This window comes from Rhinolophus hipposideros, assembly GCF_964194185.1.
Source record: "Rhinolophus hipposideros genome assembly, chromosome: 17".
Taxonomy (NCBI): domain Eukaryota; kingdom Metazoa; phylum Chordata; class Mammalia; order Chiroptera; family Rhinolophidae; genus Rhinolophus; species Rhinolophus hipposideros.
This window is the reverse complement of record NC_138063.1, coordinates 38,383,207-38,406,052: the sequence shown is the minus strand read 5'-3', so window position 1 is coordinate 38,406,052 and position 22,846 is coordinate 38,383,207. Positions and strand designations below refer to the sequence as shown.

At 36.2% G+C, this 22,846-nt stretch overlaps 2 protein-coding genes across 7 annotated transcripts in view; one reads left to right on the top strand and one right to left on the bottom strand.

Moving 5' to 3' along the window:
- The window catches only part of SS18 (SS18 subunit of BAF chromatin remodeling complex), a 94,199-nt gene that overhangs the window by 47,666 nt on the left and 23,687 nt on the right, over nt 1–22,846 (bottom strand). For 2 of the 6 annotated variants that reach the window (XM_081078329.1, XM_081078331.1), the window contains exons 1-4: nt 11,043–11,146; nt 8,430–8,506; nt 1,204–1,240; nt 1,012–1,096 (exon numbers count right to left, since the gene is read on the bottom strand). In XM_081078329.1, coding sequence (XP_080934455.1) covers nt 1,012–1,086 — 75 coding nt within the window. In that variant the 5' untranslated portion in view covers nt 1,087–1,096; nt 1,204–1,240; nt 8,430–8,506; nt 11,043–11,146. Of the gene's footprint in view, nt 1–1,011; nt 1,097–1,203; nt 1,241–8,429; nt 8,507–11,042; nt 11,509–22,846 lie in introns of those variants that run through there. The other 4 variants (XM_081078326.1, XM_081078328.1, XM_081078330.1 and 1 more) reach the window with 4 other exon arrangements.
- Nucleotides 19,826–22,846, top strand: part of PSMA8 (proteasome 20S subunit alpha 8) — a gene marked incomplete at both ends in the record, with an annotated part of 29,501 nt that continues 26,480 nt past the window's right edge. Inside the window, one exon of the mRNA XM_081078332.1 lies at nt 19,826–19,927. Coding sequence (XP_080934458.1) covers nt 19,826–19,927 — 102 coding nt within the window. The remainder of the gene's footprint in view (nt 19,928–22,846) is intronic.

The window sequence follows — 22,846 nt, the reverse complement described above, 5'->3', positions numbered from 1 at the left end:
CCCCTTCCCCAACAAAATCTTTATCAAAAAAAAAAAAAAAAAAAACAATACTAGAATCATATCAGAAGACATAGGAGCCAAAGGAAGAGGTTTCCAATGAACAAAGAAGAGCTAACTGGAGTATCAAAGAATGACTGCAATGGATTTAAACACATTAAAAAAATTGTAAAAATCTGCTAAGTTTAGATTTTTCATTACTAAAAATGGAACAACCAAACATGTTCCTCCTGATGTGATACAACACGCAATACACAGGACCACCAATGAAATACTCTTTACACAAAACTACATCTAACTCTAATAAAGTCTATCAGTTTAGAGGGAGAGTTGAGATGAAGAAACATGTTAATGGACCATGAGGATACAATCAGCCAAATCCAGAACGTGAGAAATTCTACACAATATATGACCCAGTTTCTTCAACAAATGAAGAATAGAAAAGATAAACTGACATAGATTAAAAGAGACTTACGACATATCAAGCAATGAAACATGTGGACCTTATATGGATTCAGTGGCAACCAATCATTAAAACATTTTTTTTTTTAAATAATAGGTGAAAACTGAAAACAGACTGGGTATTATGAAATATTAAGAAATCTTGGTTAATTTTGTTGGGTGGGATAATGGTCCTTATCTGATAAAAATATATATTGAAGTATTTACCAGTAAACTTATAAAATGGGATTTGCTTTGAAATATTACAGATTTATTTATAAATTATTTGTGCAATTACATATTAAAATAAGTAGGTAGGTCAGTAGATGGGTGTGTGGGTAAATTAATAGATGAATATAACTTCCTCAGAAACGGAATCAATTCTAGGTGAATTAATTTAAATTAAATCTGAAGGCAAAACATTAAAGCTTCTAGATCATATAGGTGAATACCTTCATGTTCTCAGAAGAGGGCAGGACTTATTAATCAAACCTCAAAAATCACTAAACAAAAATGTGTAATACCACACATAACTCAAAATTGTCTACTTCACATGATTTTATAGGTACTTACTGCTGGTAAAAGAGACTGCATATTTTGATTAGAATCTGCTATTGTAGCAAGGTAGACCAAGTTTGTATGCAACATCTGTTGATACCTATTGAAACAAAACAAATATCAACATTAAAAAATAAATTTATTCCTATCTGCTTAAATACAAACAACATTCTAATCATTTCTCGAGTTTAATAAAAGATTTGTTACCTGAACAGCAATAGCACTTCATTTTTTCCTAGTTCCTCTGCAAAATAATTCCAAATAATAAATACATTCAAAGATGATAATAAACTCGAAGCTATTACCATGTGCTAGATACTGTTATGACTAGTTTTATATTTTTTATATATCTCATTTAATCCTCAAGCCAACACTAGGAAGTAAAAGTTCTTATTTTCTCCATTTTACAGATGAGGAAACAGATTTAGAAAGGTTAGTCACTTGTACAAGCTTGCATAGCTTAGTAAAGGGAGTATCTGAGATATGTACTGGCTCCATACCTTGTATATATTCAAGGTGTAATCAAAAGATACAGTGAAAGTTTACATTAAAAAAAAAATTCTTACAGTAAAAGACACATTGCCATTAATCCCGCTCAAAATACACCCCTTCACTTCGAACACATTTATCCCATCATTCTTGCCACTTTATGAAGTAGTTCTGGAAGTCCTCTTCCATGAGTGTCTTTACTTCATCCTCCATCATGACAACGCTGTGTCACACATCACTTCTGATACATCAATTTCTGTCAAATAAAAACATTACGGTGTGTCCTCATCTTATTCACCGGATCTGGCACCATGTGACTTCTGGTTCTTCCCCAAAGTCAAAATGACCATGAAAGGAAAACATTTTGAATTGATTCAGGATATTGAGGCAGCCATGACAGCGCAACTAAAGACACTCACGAAAGAGGGCTTCCAGAACTGCTTCACAAAGTGCGAAGAACGATGGAATAAGTATGTTCGAAGAAAGGGGGAGTAGTTTGAGAGGGATTAATGGCAATGTGTCTTTTACTGAAACAAATTTATTTTATTTAAACATTCACCATATCTTTTGATCACACTATATATAGAGGGTGCCAAAAAAATGCATACACATTTTAAGAAAGGAAAAAACTGTATTAAAATTGTTAATACTCAACATGTACCGATAACAAAAGATGAACCCAAGTCACGTTTGACTTCTGCAATTACAAGAGGTGCTCAAAGTGGTTACCATCAGCGCCCAGACACTTCTGATTACGGTGAACTACAGCTTGAGCAACACTGACCAAAGTGTCCACTTGTATACATTTTTTTGGCACCCTGTGTGTATGTTTTAAGAGGTCTAGAATGAAGGAATTCAATGAAACGAATATGCTTATTACCTTCCCTCTGCCATTTTCATGTTGGCAGAAACTTCAAACCCACAAACAGTCAACATGCTCTGCTAAAATGTCAGGAAGGAGGTGGGAAGCACACATTTTTTTCCTTCTCACTCTTGCAGCAGTAACCAACAAATTATGCCTGCTGTGGTTATACTGCCCATCTATTAGGACTCAGCATAGAGAAAAAACAATGAAATAAGTGTCTCCAATCACAATATATTTATGTATATATGCTAAAGTACAGAGATGGAAGAAATAATAGGACACCATTAAAGATTAACTTTAAAAAATAACGCAGATTCTCATTACTGGAATGAAGGGTGAAACACGTTTATCGTGATCTTGCTTGTGAATTAGTTTTGCTAAAACTCTTTGAATGATTTTAAAAATTAAGACAATACCAGATTAAAATTAGTAGCAGTCCAATTAGTAGTGTTTGCAAACCCTCAATATACAAACATAAATCTTCCATCGAATTGTTACAATTTCATTTACCAAGAAATATTAAATACAAATTAAAATAATGAAAGTCAAAAGAACTTCATGAAGCTAAATAAAAGTCTTTTAATGTACATCCCAGATGAAATAATTTTGTAAAACAGACTCCATAAAAGGAATCCTAGTAAATTCTTTATTACTTTTTTTTTTTCCCTATTAGAAACAACTGGTTTCACTACCTTTTATTAGGGAAAAAAAATTGTATCTTACTGACCGAGTTTCTTCACTAGTAAGTTTACGCTCTTTTTTATTTTTTTCCACATTTATTCAGGTATAACTTATATACAAAGAAACACACATATTTAGTGTATATCATTTGATGTTTGGACATATGCAAACACCCATGATACCAACACCACAATCAAAGTAATAGACATCCAACACTTCCAAGTTTCCTTGTTTCCCTTTTTGTTGTTTAAAAACAAGTCTATGCTCTTAATGCTCCTCCTCACATATGCCCAGATATTGCTCACTCAGACCTGATGCAGTCTGTTACAGTGAACCTTATATAAACAAGCACCAAGCATTAGTGTAGTATTATATTATACTGAATTATTCATAACAGTTCATTATGTTGTTGAAATTCTTCAAATAGCACTAATAGACACTAGCTGGAACTATTTTATTATTCTATAGATTGTCAATACAATCTCAGTAATACAAGGTTCCATAATCTTGCCATTTTTTTAAATCAGCCAGCCATTTTTAATAAGAACACATAACCCATTTCAAAATCTACTCCCTCAAGTTTTCCTTTTCTTCTCTATTAGTATGGTTGTATTATGCTCAGATATGAGATTTGCTGTCCACCCTATCAAAAGTAAAAATACCAAAACCTAAATAAGAGACTGGTTTACTCATGACCCTTTAAGAAAAACTTAAGTCATGCTAATGCTGATTAGTACTCAATAAAACAATGTTAAAATACCGTTACTGTTAAATCTAATCTGCCACACTCTTAAGGCCTCATTTGTAAAATAATGAAAGTCAGAGTAGATCTCAAAAGCCCCTTCTAGTTCTAAACACCTACAAATACAGCATTTTTTATTGAATACTTCAATGGAAAGCCATTTTCTCCAACCATATTTTTAAGTTTGAAGTTTGAAACAATTTCAAACTTACGGTTTCAAGAATATAAAGAACTCCCAAATATCTTTCTCCCACACTCCCCAATCATTAGCATTTTACATTTGTCATATTCCATCCTAAACACATACACCAACATATACACACGCAAGCACACACACTTTTTTCTCAAAACCATTTGAGTCAGTTACAGACATATACCCCATTACTACTAATACTTCAGTGTCTATGTCCCCAAAACAAGGACTTTCTCCTATATACCCACTATACAACCATTATAACGAGAAAAGTAATACTGATACAGTATTACCACCTAATCCACAGAACCCATTCAAATTTCTCCAATTGTCACAATAGCCTCAAATCTTTTTACCTAATGTAATGTAAGGGAGTAGGCAAAAATGATCATTTTTAACGGTTTTCTCACTTTAGTGGGTTTTATTTTGTATAAAATTGGGTTTTTACAGCATTGAAATAAGCCTATTCAAAGCCCAAAGATGAACATTAATGAAAATACTATATAATCATGTTCTTTGTGTTTGTGTCACCTAAAAAAAAAGCAAATATTCTAGAAAAATCTAGCTTCAGCTGAGACTACTGAAACGATAAAAGTATATTCCTTTACAAATAGTAAAGAAACATTTTCCCGAGACACTTTTATTTTATAAATAGTATTACATTTATCACTGAAACCGTTTATTTTAATGTATTATGATTTCTAAAATAGTCTCCATTAATAAAAGAGTATATAAGCTAAGAGCAGGTATAAAACACATTCAACATTTTACGTTTGATGATTCTGAAATACCCATCATTAACTTATTAAATAAATGAGGCAGTGCACTTCCCAGAGATTCCACTAAGAGTCGCTACATCAATTACCTTGAATAAGGTAAAATAACCACTATTAAATTTGTTGATATAATTAAAAAATGAATCTGAAGCCATTTTATTTAAAAAAAAAATTACCGAGAAGCTATGATGATTGTGTTTATAAGACAACAGGAATACAATTTACAGAATTAACGTTATCTTCCTATAACTAGGAATTTAAAACTACACTCCCATATATCATGATGAATACAATTTTTTTGCTTAAAAATTATTGATAGCCCTCTGAAATAGTTGCATTCAAATACAAAAATATAAGGGGCTGATTTAAGTAAATATATAGATTGATTTAGAAAATGCTCAAACCACGACACAAAAGAGCAGTCATACGTTCTCATATATGTTATCAGAATTTAAAGAGAAGAGGATCTTTGCATATGAGTTCCACAATTGATTCACTGACTTACATGAGTGTAATATACTACTAGTAACTGTGTATACGTAAATAAATATACAAAGAGCAACATATACAAAGATGTCACCAGTGTAAAACATTTGGGTAGCAAGGATACGGTGCTCATGATCTCATTTTTACATATGCGTTTTCCCTAATTTTCTACAATGCATATACTGATTTCATAAAAATAAACTTATTTTCAATTAAAAAACAGTTTCAGGGAAAATTAATACATCTTAAGAATTAATTATAATTGAACTATTAATTGAATGGCTGTAATTTACTGAGGTTCCTCTTTATTTTCCCTTTACTTCTACTACAAAAAAACGAACATTTATTAAGATTGAGAGGAGGGATTTTTTGCTCCATTCACAAACCAATTCTGACAATTTGAGAAAATAATAACTAAAAAATTCTATGAATGAAGTGAAATCCATCAGAAAGAGCAGAATTTAAGATTCTACCTAAGTCAATTTTAAGCCCCATTTGTACCAAATATGTGAGAAAATAAGGTCTATTCCAACATGCAAAGAATGCAGGAAACGATCATATGTACAAACAAAAGGGCTAAGAATACAAAAAATAAAATAGTACAAACTTTTGCTGACTTAAGTGGAAAAGTTGGTTCTAGAACTGTTCCTACCCATGCCATATGCTGCTGGGTTCCTTAATGAACCAGTGCTATGCCACAAAACCCCTTGTTCTACCTAGTTTTAAAAGCCATAGGTGAAAATAATTTTAATTAGAACCTCGAAACTTTCAGATGGCTGACTTCAGATAGTGATCTTCTTACCACTGGTGATTATCAATAGTTAAACTAAAGAAGTAGATCAGCTCGTTTTTTAAAAAAGTATTTTCAAATATAAACAGACAAGATTCATCAAAGAAACAATATACAAAAAAGAAAATGGTCATATAAAATGCAAAATGTGCTATGATTAGAAAGTAACATATCCTAGCACTCATACCTAAGTTTCTAAAATATCATTCTCCAAAAAAAATGAACCAGGGCGTGAAGGAATGAGTGATTCCAAACTGGGGCAGGAAAAAGTACAAGAAAAGCCTAGAACATTTTGTGGTGAAAGAAAATAAGAAAATTCTCAAAAAATAATGGAGACACATCAACAAGCCAGCTTGAGGGACTCCCAGTGGCCAGCATCAAGGACAATTTGAGAAAGAGAATAAATAACAGAGTAACAGATTATAAACAAGAGAATATAATAAGAATCCCTAAATCCATTCAGATATAAATGAATGAATGAATGAATGAATGAATGAGGCAAGGGACTGAAAATTTCTTCCTTACAGTAGAATTCCAAATAAATGTAGAAGGAATAGTGGATTTAGTTACCATTTGGCAACCACCATAGTAATATCTGTTTCAGTCAAGAATCATTGATGGATGCTAAAATTAATGTGTGAAAGTATAAGAAACAGCATATGTGTGTCTCAGGTAGATACCATAACAAAGCACGTAAGAATTATAAAGAAAAAAATACTAACTTCAGAGTGAAGAAACTGGAAGGCACCATCTCAGTGACCGAAATATTGGGACAAATGCTGGGACAAATCATATGGCTACTTGTGGATGCACTGAGAAGGACACATCACATCTGTAATACGCCAGTCAAAAGTGAGTAATGTGAATCTAATCAAGGGGAAACACCCCTCAAATACAAAATGAGAGACATTCCACAAAGTGACAGCTTTGTACTCTTCAACAATGTTAATATCATCCAAGTTAACAGAAAGACTGAAGATCAGTTCCAGATTAAAGTATACGCAAGACACTTGATAACTAAATGCAGTATCTTATCTTGAGAGCAGACCAGTGAAATCCCTAAAAGACAAATATGTCCCAAAATGATCGTGAGCATATTCTAGAGCCATGTTGTCCAAATGATAACCACTAGATACACTGAAATGTGTCTAGTGCAAAATGATATCATTAGATTAAGATGCACACTGGATTTCAAAGATTTAGTATGAAAAAGAATGTAAACTATCATTAATATTTTATTTTGATTACATATTGAAGAGGTATTATTCTGGAAATAATGAGTTGAAGTATATTATTAAAATTACTTTCTCCTGTGTCTGTTTCCTTGTTCAATGTGTCTACTAGCAAATGTAAAACTACATATGTGGCTCGCAATATACAGAGGGTGCCAAAAATATGTATACACGTTTTAAGAAAGGAAAAAAACTGTATTAAGATTGTAATAATATATATCGATAACAAAAGATGAATACAAATCATGTGTATACATTTTTTTGGCACCCCTGGTATTTCTACTGGATGGTGCTATTCTAGAGACTTTTGGTAAAATGTTCAATTTGTCCCACTCCATCAGATTCTATTAAGGGATGCTGTTTTCTTCAGACATGTTACTTCAAATTAACAAGTTTAGTTCTTATGAATGATGACCAATTTTCTATTTATTAGATAGGAATTTTGCTTTCTCAATCACATACATAGATATAACTAAACATCTTATCTATGTGAAGATCTAACTTTTCCACAAATCAGACTATACACAAGTTTGAAGTCATTATTTTATAATGCAAGAAGTATAAAAAAGCAATTCCCACTCCATCCCGAAGAAAATTTTCTTTTGTAAAAATCAAGAAAGGTCACACAAAAAATTGTACACTAATGTTCATAGTAGCATTATTCAATGCCAATGAAAACAACCCAAATGTCCATCACTGATGGATAAATAAAATGTAGCATAGGTATACAATGGAAGATTCAGCAATGAAAAGAAAGTCCTAATACATGTTTCAGCATGGATGAATCTTGAAAATATGCTAAGACAAAGCAATCAAAAGAGACCACATATTGTATGAATCTATTTATATGAAATGTCCACAACAGGCAAATCTACACAGACAGAAAAATTGGTGGTTGTCAAGGGGTAAGGAATTAGGTGGTAGAAATGGGGAGTCACTGCTGATGTGTATACAGTTTCTTGACAGGATAACGAAAATGTTCTAAAATTGAAATGATGGTAGTACAACTTATCAATATTCTAAAACACTTGAATTATACACTTTAAAATGGGTAAATTGTATGGTATGTGAATTATATCTCAATAAAGCTGCTATTAAAAAGTAAAACGTTAACGCAAAATGAAATTTAAATTTCAACACAAAAATGAAAATTAAAAGAAAATTTCGTATCAATCTTACTGAGAACACTCTGAGGTCTTTCCTTTATTCTGATAGTCCATTATACACTGAATAAGATGGTTATTTTCATCCAACATCTGAAATAAAATTGGAAAAAGTTTATTGTAAATCTAGTGTTATCAAGTAAAATTTTTAAAAGACCTTCAAATTTCTAGAAATATTTATCTATACAGAAACTGAATCCATTCAGATTTTTAAATCTTATTTTACACCTCTGGAATGTCATGTTTAATCAACAATTTTAAAATAACTCTGTTCCAATTATGCTCCCTTTTAGTTATTACCTGCAACCCAGAAGGAAAAATTTGAAGTTTCTGTTGTATTCAAACACTTAATTACCCCTGCTATATATGTAATAGGAGCTTTAGCCTGTTAAGACTGTTGAGTCCAAGTTAGCTTTCTATCATTCTAATGCTTTTTAGTAGTAAAGAAAATTGTCCTTATCCAGAGTGAACTAAATACATAAAAACTTCAGCCCAGGAAGCTTGAGGAAATAGCTGGCCAGTTTCGAAGTTTTACACAGGATGGTTTTGTGATTCTCTAAACATGAAATAATCAAATACGATAATTTCTACTTATGTATAATAAATTTATTGCAGACTTACCTTATAATTCAGTTGTCCCAAAAGTTTAAAAACAAAAGCATACCAATTTATCACTCTATCATGTTACAGCAATTTAAAGCAATATTGGTTTTAAGGATTAAATAATTCATCTAAGCAAAGTGACATTGAGAAAAGAATACTCATGTATTAATAGCAATTAAAAGGCCAGTTAGTTTTAGTGCCAGCTTTGCCATCCCATGCAAACCACTTAAAATTTCAGATTTATCTGAAACATCAAGGGACAGGAGCAGTTGTTCCTCCTGTACTTGCCCCATCCCTCCAGGTAAGTACAGGAGGAACAATGAATGAAGTAGAATATCGTAATCACTCTATCTCAATAATTTAGTTAATATTACTCAATTAAAAACGAAGATCCATTTAACCGTAACTGTGACTTTTTTTCTGCATATGAATCATAATCTTAACTTGCTGGAAAAAATATTAACTGTTAATTTCTGAAATAGACTCACTGGATGCCAAAAAAAATTGTCCTTATAATGCATTAGTACAATCAAACCATTTCACAACGTGTCTTCTCAGTAGATTTCTCAGCCTAACAAACTGCATCATTAGAATGTCTCATATCTCAAATTAATCCCTCACACTGTAACACGAGGCACTTGATTTGGAATCCACTTTCCCTTCTCATCTGAAGATGAAAACTAATTGATCAATATCTGAATTAATCACCCACGAGAAATATCTTAAGAAGAAAAACTCTGTAGAGAAAAAGAAAAACTCAGGGATTTCCTACAGTCCAAAAATAAAAAGTGAATCCCTCCCCCCACAAAAAAAAAAACAAATGTTTTTGAGTGTGCTCTTGGAGCTCTTCGCCACACTGCAGACTTAGCTCAATGCACTATATGAAAATACAAGCCGGTGTGCTCGTAAAATAAAGTCACAGTTAGGCAAACAAATGTCAAATGGCACACTACAAAGAACCTGACAGTAAACAGAAACTGATGAACCATCCATTGGGCATACGACGCAGTAGTTAATACTTACGACGTTGCCCTTAGTACTAAAAACTCACCTTTCTTCAATTTTCACCCCTACTCCAGTGCGTAAAACAAAATCGAAATACTTAAGGTAAATTACGAAGTTTAGCAAGTAACTTTTCAAAGTCTGGCTGCGTAAAATTCGGAATGCGGCTTTGCTCATAAGGCAACAAGGGGAGAAGACAATAAAGAACCTTTGTGTCCCTAATTGGCAGTAACCCGGCAACGAGACAGTACTCCTCCCTAAAAGGGAAGCGGCTCCCAGTGTATTGATCACGACTTCCGTAATTGGTTACAATTATCACATTGTCCCTCCCACTAGACTGTAAACTCCATGAAGGCAGGGTCCACGGCTCACCGCTGTAGCCTCGGAGCCTAGACATGGCGCGCAATGAAACTTGCCGGCGACGTAAACAGCTACGGGGTGAAGCCGGAACGGAGCAGGGGACTCCGAGGTTACCCCTGAAGTCCAGCGGGCTGTCCCTCGCCTACCCCTCCGATGCTACGGAGGCTCCCTGCAGCGTCCCCCAAGTTCTCGGAGTTCCGCAACTCGGCTGGAGTTTGCAGCACCGCGGAGGGCGGCGACTTCCCCTCGGCCCCCCGCGACCCGAGGTCGGGTCCACACTAAGCAGCCACGGAGCGCGGGGCGGGGCGACGCGCGGGGCCGCGGGGGGCGCGGGCGGTCCCAGCCCTCACCCCGCGCGGTCAGCGCCGCCGGGCGCACGCGCCCCGCAGCCCGAACGCCGCCCCATCCCTAGAGAAACCCGGCGGCGGGTACTTGGGGCTTTCGTGCCTGTAGGAAAGAGCCCCGGTGTGCCAAGGACGCGGTGAGAGACCCAGTTCGCCGTCTTCCGCCACCCACTCAGGCACAGCCCGTGGCTCGGGTTGCCACACCGCCGCCTCCCAGCAGGCCCGCCTCCGCCCCGGCCCGACCGACTCCCGGCCCGGCCCCCGGGGGTCTCTCCCAAAGGCGGGATGAGCCTGGCATCCCCGTCCCCGCGAGGTTTCACCTTCTGAATTGCGGCGGGAGTGATCTCCCCCTTGCCTCGCTGCCTCGGGGCTGCGAACGCCACAGACATGTTGCCGCCGTCACCACTATCGGCAAGTCCCGAGCGCACCGGGTGAACAGCAAACTGGGGGAAAGACGCCGGCCTCCCGGGCTGAACCACTTCGGGAATGCGGGGAGGGGGGATGCTCCAGTGCCGAACAAACAGGAGGCCTGCATGGCCTAAAGGAGGAACTCTGGCCCACCGACGTCCTCTTTCCGAATGTTATTTGAGAATCTAAGCCCCCATGGAACTTCTCTGTCTTTGATCGACCTCTCGTCCTTCGACCTTTCCTTTCACGGCCCCCAGTCTCTTTGCGCTCATGGTAGGACCGCGCCCCAGCCCTCCCTCCGCTTCAGCGATTCAGGAAATGGTCCCGCCGCCGCGGGAGAGAGAGGCTGGGGCAGCCCCTGTCACAGGAAATGCGAGTGGCCCGAACTGGCCCGCCCCTTTCACGCGGGTGCAAGTTGCCTCCCTCCGCGGCGCGCTGCAATGTCCCTCCAGCTGCGGTTCGGCGCTGTGGCTGATCGAGTTCAATGTTTCCAACTTTATCCTCACCCCTCCTGGAGTTGTGGAGGCAGCCCGGGTGGGGGAGGAAGAAGGGCGGGACCCGGGAATCCGTGCAAACCGCCGGAGCATCTGCTGACACGAGGTAGAGGTGGAGGACTAGGTGAACGCGGATTCGCTGGTTTAAACGGCTCGGCTACGCCCCGCAGGCGCACCTCGGAGTCCGCAGTCTCGCAGGCGCGCACGTCGGCGCTGACAATTGGCAGCGAGCCGGATTCAAAGTCGGGAAAGCGGGCTGTGTCCAGCACGCAGGGGCAGGCGGCCAACTTGGCTAGCGCTCCAGCGGAGGAGTTCGCTTCTTGGGACAAACCCTTAGGAACGTCGGGTCGATTTCGTCTGACTTGGATTTTTCGAATTACGTTGTGAAACGGGGCACCCTCACTCTTTTCCAATTGCATACTTAGTGCCTTGTAAGTTAGGCCCAAGCTGCCAGGCTTCAACTCAGTGTTAGGAAAAAACAACAACAAAGCTCTCAAATTACGTAAGGACGATGGGCAAACGTGGGTGATGTGTTGGTGTGAGGTTTTTTAAAAATTATTCTGCAGATTTACATTTCCAGCTAACACAAAGGAAAAGTTTATATAAAATGTCACCCAAAATTAACGAGGCTCAAAATCAGTCCCTCAGTTTATCTAGAAGCTGGAAAAAAATAAATAAAAAAATTTATATTTAAAGTTTTTTGTTTCAAATAAATGCTCGCCACAAAAAGGTCCTAAGTTTCATTCAAGCACATTAGGGTGCGTTCTACCTATGGGCTCTATCCGAGGCACCTAGGATACAAACTGGGAACAAGTTCAATATGGGACCTGCCCTCAAGGAGCTTATATTCTGGTAAGGCTGACAGACTAAAACCAAATAAATGAATATGCATATATGAAAAGTTCTAAGAAAGACTAGCAAACAAGGAACTGAGAACAGACAGGGACGCGCACGTGAGTTAGGATGGGAAGTCTTTTCTGTTACATTTAAACAAAGACCTAACATGAAAAAAATTCAAGCCATCCTATGAATAAAGGGAAGAGAATTTATACTTCTACTAATAGTAATTATTCTTAAGAATTTAATTGTCTTTCACGATAAGCCCTGGGGGGAAACAAAACAACTCTGGTGTAATTGAATTTAATGTAATCTCATCATGGTGGGAAAATTTCTCCTGAACTCAGAAACTAAGTCTTGTCCTCCACAAATACTGTATGTTCAACACCTGGCTTTTATCATCATCTTGATATTTACATAAAAGTACCTAAGTAGTTAAGAACAATATTTCAGTGGGGAAAATGACAAATTGTCCTACTGCTCCAGTTCTATCTGCTTGGCAGATAGCAATGAAATCTTAAAGAGCAGCATGAACCAGTAGGAATAGTCTGAATTTCTATAGCTCGGTTAAAAAAAAAAAAGTGCTAAGGATACTTCTCTTCCAAGGAGGTACCCAGGAGACACTTTCTTTGTTTAAATTACAGCTCTCCAACAACAGAAAAATGTATCAACTAAAAATGGGTAATAGGTCAGCCCAAGGCGCTTATTCCTTCACAGTAGCTGGGTAGGACCTAGGGTACTGACAGGCTAGACTCCAGGCATGGATAACCAGTCTTTTCTGTGATACCATGTGTTTTCTATGTGTCTGCCACATGAAATCGGTTCGGAAGCATTGGAATAAAGGTCCAACCAGAAATACAAATCATCTCCCTTAGAGAAGACACTTTAATGGGACACTACCTTTCTCTCATGCTTCCTTGGTAAACACAGTTTAATGCGGAAAAGTAGAAAATTCAGAGAATGAGAGGGTAGATTGTAGCCTAGAGAAACTTTCTTAGATCTTTGTAACTGTAAGAGCCTTGAGTTAAGGGAAAAATAATTAAGGGCACTTAGTAAATCCTGCCTCATTTCATTAGTTTTGAAGAGAAAGGAATCCCAAGGTACAGATTGAGTGGTAGCAGAGTTGGGATGAAAAGGAAAATAAAAGAGACCCCACCATTTAGTTAAGAAAATGGAGAATAAAGATGGGAGGTTGGCCCAAGTCTGAGAAATGACTGCGGGAACTTAAAAAAGAGCTACCCAGGCAACAATCGCCCCATCCAGAAAATCAGTCCCATTATTTAGGCTGTTCTGGATTGAGACATCTGACAGAGGAATTGAAGTCACACAAGGAAGAGGTGATGGTTTTTAAGAATAATCCTAATAGAAGAACATATACAGTGGCTGCATGAACAAATCTTGATTATTCATACCAATAAATATAGACACATTTAACTCAAAATAGGTAGTAAGAAAATTGTCCATGTTTGATTTTCAATGTTTCAATTTTTAATTTGTTTTACATGAACTTGCTTGTATTCCTTAAATGCATTTCATGGAACTGATGAAGTGCTCCAGGAATATGCTCAATATTTTGTGAAACTACATAATCATGGCATTAAAAATTATCTTAATCCACAAAAACCATATTATGCATGTGCAGATAATTGAGATTACTTTCACACAAACATTTCTATAATATTGTTTTATAATTAACAGAGCACACGGACTATCAAATTTGCTGATATTTTAAGCCCCTGTGCTACCATAAATTCTTAGAATACATTTGGAAAGGCATTGACCAAGCCTGTCTGTTCATAAATGGGCTCAGAGCAAAACTCCTCAGGTAATTCAAACTATTTCTGCTCACCCTTTCCATGGCATTTGATGAGTCATTTTGAGTTGGGGCTTTCACAGATTTTAAAACTATAAGGCGACTATATAATATATATATTCATTATTCTAGGCAAGAACAAATCACCTTTCCCAATTCTCCATAAAACTTTTTCAATACTCCAGAAGATTTAATTCAAAGTAGACCATAACAAAGCCTATTTAGTGCATTTTCATCTCTTTTTACAGTATCAAACTTAGACTGAATTAAGGAGGAGCTGAATCAATTATATTTTGGTGTTTAATGTTATAGGAAGGTATTGCTTTAGAAAAAATAGTTTCTATGTGAAGCTCTATGCAACCTTAATTCACTGTGAGAAATGTACAAGTTTGGAGTTCCTAGTTCTTCCACCAATGGCATGCTACTGGACAGGCAATTTCTATATTTCATTTGCCTTACTGAAAAACAACTGTCCTATGTAAGGCTATTAGAAACAATAAGGTGTTTAATTACTATTTATTTAGCATTTATTATATACAGCCACTGTGCTGAGTGATTATCTTATATTAGAGTCTTAAAGATTGTCCCAAATTTTAACATGTAAAATATGTAAAAAAATACGTGGAACATTATAAATTGCTCAACAAGGATAAGATTTGTTCTTAATCTAACTAATAAGGAGAAAAATATATACTTTAAGAGTAGAAATGTTCAAAAGTACTTGATAGTACAGTCTAGTACAGTCTACCCTTGGGAAATTTTCTGGCTATAATTTAGAGATCAAGTGATCTTTTTCCAATTTAGCATGTTGTCTGACCTTATGCATGATGTGCAGTTACTCTACCTTTAGTAAAAGAATATACTAACTGTTCTTGAACTGCTTCACAATTTACAGAGAGGATTATGATATACTAATTTCCCTATGAATTGTTAACTAATTTTCCTATGAATGGGTGCAGTAGGCAGAATAATTTCATCCTGACAAAGATGACCACCTCCTAATCTGCAGAATCTGTGAATATGAGAGGTTACATGGCAAAATGGAATTAAGGTTCTAAATAGAATTAAGGCTGTTAGTTGGCTGACTTTAAAATATGGGGATTAACCAGGATCATGTGAGTGAGCTCAAAGTCATCACAAATATCTATAAATGAGGAACAGTGAGTTGAAGGGTCATAATCAGAGATATGGTATCTTGAGAAAGACTTGACTGGCTGTTGCTGGCTTTGAAGATGGAAGGGGGTCATGAGACAAGGAATGTGGGTGGCTTCTAGAAGCTGGAAAAGGCAAGGAAGTAGATTCTGCCCTAGAGCCTCCAGAGGGAACAGCAACCTGCTAAAATCTTAATTATAACACAGTGAGGCCCATTTTGGACGTCCTACCTCTAGAACTGTAAGATAATATGTATTGTTTTAAGCTGTTAAATTTGTGATAACTTGTTAGAGCAGAAATAGGAAACTAACAACAGGTTTTTTTTTTCCCATCTAACATTTATGGCTGAATTAGGCAATGTGCACTAAAATACTGATAAGTGATTCAACATTCAAACTACTGTTCTAATATCTACTAAACTAACCTAACAATCACATTTATTATACAGTTTCTTAAAAGAAAAATAATAGCATTATATTATAGTGCAGTCCTGTAGATACCATGATTTCAGCCTTGTGGCCTCCAGAATGTAAGAAAATAAATTTATTTTAAGCCACCAAGATTGTGGTAATGTATTACGGCAGCCATCGGAAACTATAATAACACAAATGCCAACATAATTCAATGGAGAAAGGACTGTTTTGAACAGATAGATATCCATGTTTTTAAAAATGAACTTTGACTTTTTCCTCACATATACATCAAAGTTAATTTAAAATAGATATACCTAAATGTAAAAAGTAAAACTTCTGCAAAAAAACAGAAAATCTTTATGACCTTGAATTAAGCAAATGTTTCTTACATATGACACAAAAGCAAGAAGCATAAAAGATAAATTTATAATTGGATTTCATTAAAATTAAAAAACTCTGCTCTTCAAAGATATTATAAAAAAATGAAAAGTGAAGACATAGTCTAGGAGAAAACATATGAACTTATGAAACATGAAAACGAAGAACTCATATCCAGAATACATTAATATAAAGAACACTTACAATAAGATAAACAACCCTATTAACAAAAGTGGACAAAACATTTAAAGATACTTCACAATGATTATATATCAGTGGCCAATAAATACATGAAAAGTTGCTCTCTGTCATTAATCATCATAGAAATGCAAATTAAAGCCACTTCAAGAAACCACTACACACCCACTAAAATGGCTAAAATTAAATAAAAAGAGTGACATCATCAAGTTTTGGAGAGTACGTGGAACAACTGGAACATTCATACATTGCTAGTGGTGGTGCAAAATGATACAACCATTCTGATTATTATAAAGTTAAACATATACTTATCATATGACCCAGCAATTGCACTTTTGGGTATTTACCCTTTACCCCAAAGAAATGAAAATGTATTGCCCACATAAAGACTTGAGCGGGGGCCGGCCCGGTGTCTCGGGCGGTTAGAACTCCATGCTCCTAACTCCGAAGGCTGCCGGTTGGATTCCCACATGGGCCAGTGGGCTCTCAACCACAAGGTTGCCAGTTCAACTCCTCGAGTCCCACAAGGAATGGTGGGCAGCGCCCCCTGAAACTAAAATTGAACACGGCACCTTGAGCTGAGCTGCCTCTGAGCTCCTGGATGGCTCAGTTGGTTGGAATGCGTCCTCTCAACCACAAGGTTGCCAGTTCGACTCCCGCAAGGGATGGTGGGCTGTGCCCCCTGCAACTAGCAACAGCAACTGGACTTGGAGCTGAGCTGTGCCCGCCACAACTAAGACTGAAAGGACAACAACTTGACTTGGAAAAAAGTCCTGGAAGTACACACTGTTCCCCTTCCCCAATAAAATCTTTAAAAAAAAATGTGATATACATAACATAAAATGTACCATTTAAAAATAAATAAATTAAAAAAGAAGACTTGAGCATTCATACCACCTTTGATAAAAATATTGTATAGTTGGAAACAACCCACCCAAATATTCAACACAGGTGAATGAATAAATTATGATACGTTCATATAGGGGAATGCTGACTACAAAGGAGCATAAGGGAACTTTGGGGGTTGGTATTGTGGTCATGGTTATATGGGTGTTTACATTTGTAAAAACTCATCATTCTGTACAAAATTTAAGTATTAAAGTAATTCCCAAGGAAAAAAAGTGTTGGAATTCTTGTTGGTATTGCATTAAATATCTAGATCAATTTGAGTTTTCTGATTCATAAATCTGATTTATAGCTTCCCTTACTTAGATCTTCTTTAGGTTCTTCCAATAATATTTTAGGTATCTCTGTGTAGAGGCCTATATGTCTTTCCTGGAAATACACTATCATACTTGTACATGATATCTTTTTTATTTCATTTTCTAATTATTTGTTTTTGGTTTATAGAAATATATTGATTTGTTTTATATTAATCATGTCCATCTACCTTCCTAAATTCACTAATTCTAGTAATTTATCTGTAATTTATTTTGGATTCTTTATTACATACATAATTAGATTCACCTAAAAATAACATGCTTTTCATTTCTTCCTTCCAATACTTATTTCTTTTTTCTGTCTTATACTGCTTAGAAGGATCTCCAGTACAAAATTGAATAGAAGTGATGATAGCAGGCACTCTCACGTCTGTTGCTGATCTCAAATGAAAAAAAGGTTAAACATTTAACCATCAAGTATGATGTTTTCTGGAGATTTCTTGTAGAGCCCCTTAATAGATTATGGGAATGTCTTTCTATTATTAGATTATAAGTCAATACAGTTGTATGAGTTGGTGAATTTTATTAAATGCTTTTATGCATTTGTTGTGGTAAATTTTTTCCATTTCATGAGTTAACTAAGTTATACAAATAAAGGACCAGATAGTATATATTTTAGGTTTTTTTAGGCCATCCAGGGTCTACTGTAATTATGCTACTCTGCCATTTTAGCAAAAAAGCAGTAGTAAACAATGTAGAAATGAATGGGCTAGCTATAGTCCAACAGAACTTTAAAAAACAGGCTCAGCAGTGGGCCAGATTTGGTCACAGGGAAGTAGTTTGACAATTGCTGCTTTATTCTGTTAATCTGGTGAATTACATTGATTGCTTCCTAGAATAAACTCAATTGGTATGATGTACATGTTACGTGTATCTTTTTGTATACTGCTTGTTTCTATTTATTAACATTTTGTTTAGAATTTTTGTATACATGTTCATGAGTGAAACGCCTGTAATTTTCCTTTCTTTGAGTATCCTCTGGTTTTGTTACTAAGTTTATGCAGCTTCACAAAACAAGTATGGAAGCAGTCTGTTTTTATGATGAATACGTAAGATTAATGCTATTTCCTTCGTAAACGTTTCATAGGATTCTCAAGGGATGATAACCTGCGCTAAGTGTTTCTGCTTCGATATGGAGACTATATAGCTATACATATGTTTAAACTATCTTCTAGTTCCCCACTTCTCTCTTCAACTAAATTTAATCTGGTAATAGACTTAATCCATGTATTGAGCCTAAGTGTTTCTGCTTTGATATGGAGACTATATAGCTATACATATGTTTAAACTATCTTCTAGTTCCCCACTTCTCTCTTCAACTAAATTTAATCTGGTAATAGACTTAATCCAGGTATTGAGCTCTCAATCTCAATGTAGTGTTCATTTCTACCATTTTCAATAGGTGCTTTATTGATAGTTCTAGTCCCTGCTGAAAATCTTTATCTTGTATTTAATCCTTTGAATATAATTATCTTATTTGTTCTGAAAATCTGCATCTGCTAACTTCATTATCTGGATCTTATTTAGACTGTTTCTAATGGTTACTGTTTTTCATGTTCTTTGGCCACACCATTTCTTTTGTGTGCATAGATAATTATAACTGTGCACAGGATACTGCACATGAAAAACTGCAACAATTACTTGAGTTTCTGAATGATACTATCTTCCTCTACCTGCAGGCAGCTAATCATCCACGGATACTAGCAATGCTTTATCCCAGTACTTCCCAACTTTTGGCCTTAAAACTTTACAATTATTATAAAACAATTATTGAAAGAGACAACAAATGTGCCTCATGTGTGTACTTCCCATTTTATCCTTCTGAATATTGTAAAGATAGGTACTCGAGAGCCAAGATTTAATAAAATTAATAATTTACTGCTCAATAATTTACATACCGTGGTGAGAAAACTGAAATACATATGTCAGGCACTAAAAGTAGCAGAGGAATTCTGCCAACCTGCAGGCACAGCGTCACACAGGCGGGTGGGCGCGAGGACTCAGCAGCAGTTGGAGTCCAGGGCTCGCGGACTTCGGAGCAGCTGGTGCAAGAGCGTGCACAGGCACTTCCGGTCTGCACCTGGAGGAGCCTGGCCACACTTCCCGGTAGTACGTGCAGACAGGAGCAGTTCCTCGGCCTACAGTCTGCAGTTTGTTGGACACAGAGTGGGAATCGCCCAGCCCTGACCTATGGAGTCTCGGTATGACCGGGCAATCACTGTCTTCTCCCCAGATGGACACCTCTTCCAAGTGGAATATGCCCAGGAAGCGGTGAAGAAAGGATCCACAGCGGTAAGCGAGCAACTTTTTGACCACCGTCCCCTCCCCAGTGTCAGGCCTTCCTTACCCTGCTGTCCCAGCCCACCACTCGGTGTAGGGGGAAAGGAGAGTCTCCCACTTGTGAAAATTGCTTCGTTCCCTTTATTGAGAGAGATGCTGTTTTTGAAATTTGGGCTGGAAGTGTCAGAGTTGGTAGATTTAATAGGTTTCTGTTATGCAACTGCCTTTGTTTAACGATAACCACTGGCTGTTGTTTAATCATAATTATAATAAAAACTGAAAATTGATCATGCCTGCCCCCCTAAAATATAGACTAAGTCAATGTAAAATTAAATCCTTGCTGATAAACTGTTAAAAAGGCTAAACCACTTGTCACTTTCACCTGTTAAATATGATTGTCCTAATATTTGCACCCCAATATTTGGCAGCCTTTTAGAGGCGCTAAGCCTCAAGCATCTACACTGTTTGCCACTTTTGTTGTTGTTATTTAAATAATACTGAAAGGTTTTGAGAGATTATACCCTACTTTAAATTGACCTGTCCACATTTCTGAAAAACTTTTAAATATTCAGAATAGCAGTAATACTCCTGCCAAGTTTTAGTTATATTTAATAATCTTAGTGGTTTGTAAAAATTAAAGACAAAAGTGCCCTGGTCACCAAAGATTGATTATCCCAAATCTTCCGAGTCCTAGGCTTTGAATTCAGAAGGATCCTATTTTTCTTATTTCTCAAATTTCATGAGCATGTTTATTGTGCATTTTGGAAATTGAGACACTGGTTATGAGAATACACAGTATATTTCCAAAGTGTAGCAGTGTCTGTATTTTCTCTCAGTTATGGAAGGAAATAATTCACTTTTATTGATAAATCTTATCAAATGTGAAGTGTTAAAAAAAACACTAGAAAGAATCTTATCATTTTTTAAAGTATTTTTCTATTTAATGGGGCCCACTAGTTTTAGTTCTGTTTTGTAAGTAATTTTTTTTAGAATTATAAATTTAAGAAAAGCCTGATGTAGCTTACACCAAAAGTGTACCATTTTGATAAAAACAAAAAGTTATATAATCCCCAGCGTGGCATGAAGCATATGGTTAGAAAATAATGCCCAAGTTTTAGAGCCTAAAATAAAGGGAGTAATGGGAGAAGACTGGGGTATAATAAACCACATTGACTCATTTAAAATGTTTTAAGAATGCTATAGAACTGATTGATAGTACCTTTGTAATGAGCTGTAAAAGGGTAAGGATATAAAAATACCTATAGTGGGCATTTTTAAAGATACATTGGAAGGATGAGACAGATTTTTTTTCAGGATTCTGAAATTATAATTTGCATCTTTGTATAGAGATATTCATTGTGTTTACTTGAGAGTGCTATGACCTTTTACATGGAGTAAAGTTTATAATGGCACTTGTTTATTAAAATATATCACAAAATATTCTGTCTATAAATGATATTTGATATGAGTTATAAGTAAGCCAAGGTTAACAGATTTTGGCAAGTATGTAAATATTATTTAGTAATACAAAAAGTTATATGAGCCACAATCAGAGGCCTTGGGTCTCCTTCTTGATGGTTGTCTTACAGCATGAAAACAGGTCTGTGTTTTTTTTTTTTTGTTTTTTTTTTAGTTCACTTTTCTATAAATGAAAAATATCTTTGATATTTTGGAGAGGTAATACCTCTCATCTTGGGAAAAGAAAAATGAATCCTTCATGATATTCTCATGAAAAAGATAAGATTCATTATCATTCCTCATTCTGTCCTTTTCCTGACCCTAAACTACGAGTATTATTACCTCCATATTTCCTATTTTATCAAATCTCAGCTCCACCATCTGCCCATCAGTCTTCCGTAATTCTTACCCATCCTCTTTAATTACGAGGGTAGCTTAATGGTTTCACTAATATAATATATGCGTCTGCCCTTGTAGGTGGAGAGAGGAGACTACAACACCTTTTCTAAGTAAACATGCCATTCTCCATGTTTACTTATCCTCCAAGATCGCCCCACATTTCTCCTTTATGAAGCCGTCTCTGATCCACTCTAGTCATCATGGATCTTTTCCTTCTTCTGAATTTATGATCTGTAACATAGAGCACTGTACATTATTTACTATTTGGCCTCAGATTCTCTTTAATTTCAGGTATATTTAATTGTCTTCTCACATCAACTGGATAGTAAGATCTTTGAGAATCTGGACGGTAAATCTATTTCTACTACACGATATGCAGTGGAAGGAGGTAAACTAGGAAGGAAGCTAGGAAGGAAGTAAACTAACATTTAAGTAATACTTAGTTTGTACCATTTATTTTATGTATGTTATCTAATGTTAAGGCCAGTATTTAATCCCCTTTTTATATCTGTGGTGTCTATAATTCAGAGGTTTCATAGCTTGCTGAAGGTACCCAGTTAGAAGGTAATAGAGCCCGTATTCGCACTTAAATTTTTCTGGTTCCAAAGCCTCTGCTCTTTGTATTGTATCATGCAGTTTATTCAATAAATATTTGTATATTAATTAGCTATCATTATCATGAATGTGGAACCCAGATAAAAAACATGTAGGGCAGTTAACTTCTCTAAGTTTTAGTTTCTGTAACAGTAAAATAGATATTAAAATAGCACCTGCTTCATGGAGTTCATGTGACAGTTGAATGAGGTAATAATACATGTTAAGTATCTTACACATTGTCTGGTTCACAGCAAGTACTTAATAAATGGTAGCTATTATTATTTATTATCCCTTTGTTTTCTTTTTTCCCTTCAATTTGTCTATGGTTCTTCCAACATATTATTCATTTATTATTTCAAGACATTTTTGTTGAACACACATCTGCCAAATGTAGTGCTGGGCCTTAGGGTTTCGCGATGAGAAAAGAGACTCCATCCCTGTCCTCGGAGAGCTTACTGTGTAGTAAGAATGTTAAAT